The sequence below is a fragment of the Rhagoletis zephyria genome, unplaced genomic scaffold (genome assembly GCF_001687245.7).
Source record: "Rhagoletis zephyria isolate East Lansing unplaced genomic scaffold, Rhagoletis_zephyria_1.1 Rzeph_scaffold_22958, whole genome shotgun sequence".
Lineage (NCBI taxonomy): Eukaryota > Metazoa > Arthropoda > Insecta > Diptera > Tephritidae > Rhagoletis > Rhagoletis zephyria.
Window position 1 is genome coordinate 5,121 of NW_016180016.1, and position 1,790 is coordinate 6,910.

At 55.4% G+C, this 1,790-nt stretch overlaps 1 protein-coding gene across 1 annotated transcript; it reads right to left on the reverse strand.

Annotated features, from left to right (window-relative positions):
• Positions 1-331: 331 nt before the first annotated feature.
• Positions 332-1,303, reverse strand: LOC108381566 (N-acetylated-alpha-linked acidic dipeptidase 2-like). Its single transcript, XM_017637984.1, has 3 exons — positions 868-1,303; positions 720-801; positions 332-632 (listed from the first exon to the last, which is right to left on the reverse strand). Exons 1-3 carry the CDS (start codon positions 1,301-1,303, stop codon positions 332-334), a joined length of 819 nt encoding a protein of 272 aa, XP_017493473.1.
• Between the last annotated feature and the right edge of the window lie 487 nt (positions 1,304-1,790).

Genomic DNA, 1,790 nt, shown 5'->3' on the forward strand with positions numbered 1-1,790 from the left:
CAATTCTAACAAGAAGCGAAAGAGCAATGATGATTGAAGCTCCCTTTTTCACCTCCTTTTACCACCGTCAAAATTTATCACTCAAGTCACATTATTTATTACCATTTTCTGAAGCGGTTAAACTGACAGAAGAAATCAAAATGTTTACAAATAATTTTTATAATTTTAATGAAAGAAGAGACAACTACGAATAGAATTATGTCAATATCACAAAAGTTTCGGTGGAGTTTCAGAGAAAACCCAGCTCAACTCTGAAATCAGCAGCTGCAGAGCAATCGAACCTGAGACAAACAAAAAAGCACTCTCTTAACACCATCTCTACACACACACACTACCAGCTCTCCGCGAGCATATCCGCCGCATTCTGAATGGTGTTGATCAGCAGCGGCAGGTGCTTCTCCAGGCGCATCACCGACACGTTAATGTAGCTGTTGTCGATGATCTGATCCAGCTCGTCCAGCAGCGCCGGGAAGATGCCCTCCGTCTCGAGGGCGCCACTGATGGAGCTCAGCTTGTCGGCGGGCGAGAGGATGAGATGGCGCTTGAGGTTGTTGTTGGGAATGCCGCGGTGGTCGAGAAACTGCCGCTCCACCATCTGCAGCTGGTCGTTGATGCGTCGGACTGCCAGAGGACTGTGGAATGGTTAGGTAAGTGAAAACATTTTCATTATTATTTGTAGACCTCATTTTTGACTGTTATGTTTAGCGTGACACACTTACTCTTTGAGATCAACGTGGTCTTGACGGGCGTGAAAGCGTATCGCCTCGTTGGTGAAGCGGTTCACCGCCGCCTCGAGGGACTCTGTTGATGATGATTGTTAGTTTTGTTATTTTTATTGTACCACCTTTATCGAATCAAATGACTTACTCAGATCAAGGCGAGCCATCAACTGCAGGCTGGTGTTGTCGGCGTTGCTGCGGTACTCGCGCATGATGTTCCCCGCCAGCTGGGTCGACTTGACTGAAAAGTCGCGCAGCAGCTGTGCGTAGTCGAGCAGGTTGAAGGGGAGGAAGGGCGAGTCGGCCAGCGAGCGGACCAGCTCCGCCAGCACCTGCTCCACCGTCAGGTGGTAGGCGTAGCCGGGGTCGACGAAGCGCTCCACCGCCACCGCCTGGTCGTACTGCGTGCCCAGCAGCGGATAGGGACGACTGGGGTAGAGGAGGTCCTCGAAGGCCGCTGAGGACTCCTCTTCGGTGGTAGTTTGGGCGTGTGAATGAGCGGTAAGCGAGGACCGCCTGCCGCCCGCCTCCTCGCCGGTGGCGTGCTCCACAAAGCCGACATCTACGGAGGGCACGCCGACCATGGTGAGGAAGGGCGCGTAGCTGCCCAGCATGTCCACCGGCCTTACCCTCGGCCGGCTCTCCTGCATCGCCGACTGTGCGTAGCTCTTCAGCAGGTCACCGGCCTCGCTGGCCTCCTCGTGGCGAAAGTGGTGCTGGTCGGCGTGGCCCAGGCCGACCTCGCCGGGGTACTCCCCGCCGAGCACCTCTCTCAGGCGCTCCTCGACGCCGGGAAAGAGCACTAGAGCGGAGCGGTTGCGCATCACCGTCTGACTGGTGAACCACTTGTCGTAGACAGTGCTGAAGCCCTCTGGCTTCTGCTCGAGCTCCGCCGTCGGAAGGGAGACCTCCTTGGTGGCGTTGAAGACGGCGTGGTAGAGGAGAGGCGAGGCGATGACGTTCAGGGTGTCGCGCCCGGTNGTAGAGGAGAGGCGAGGCGATGACGTTCAGGGTGTCGCGCCCGGTTACCTAGGGGGAAAGGAGGGAATTGTAGGTTAGACATTGAATGCA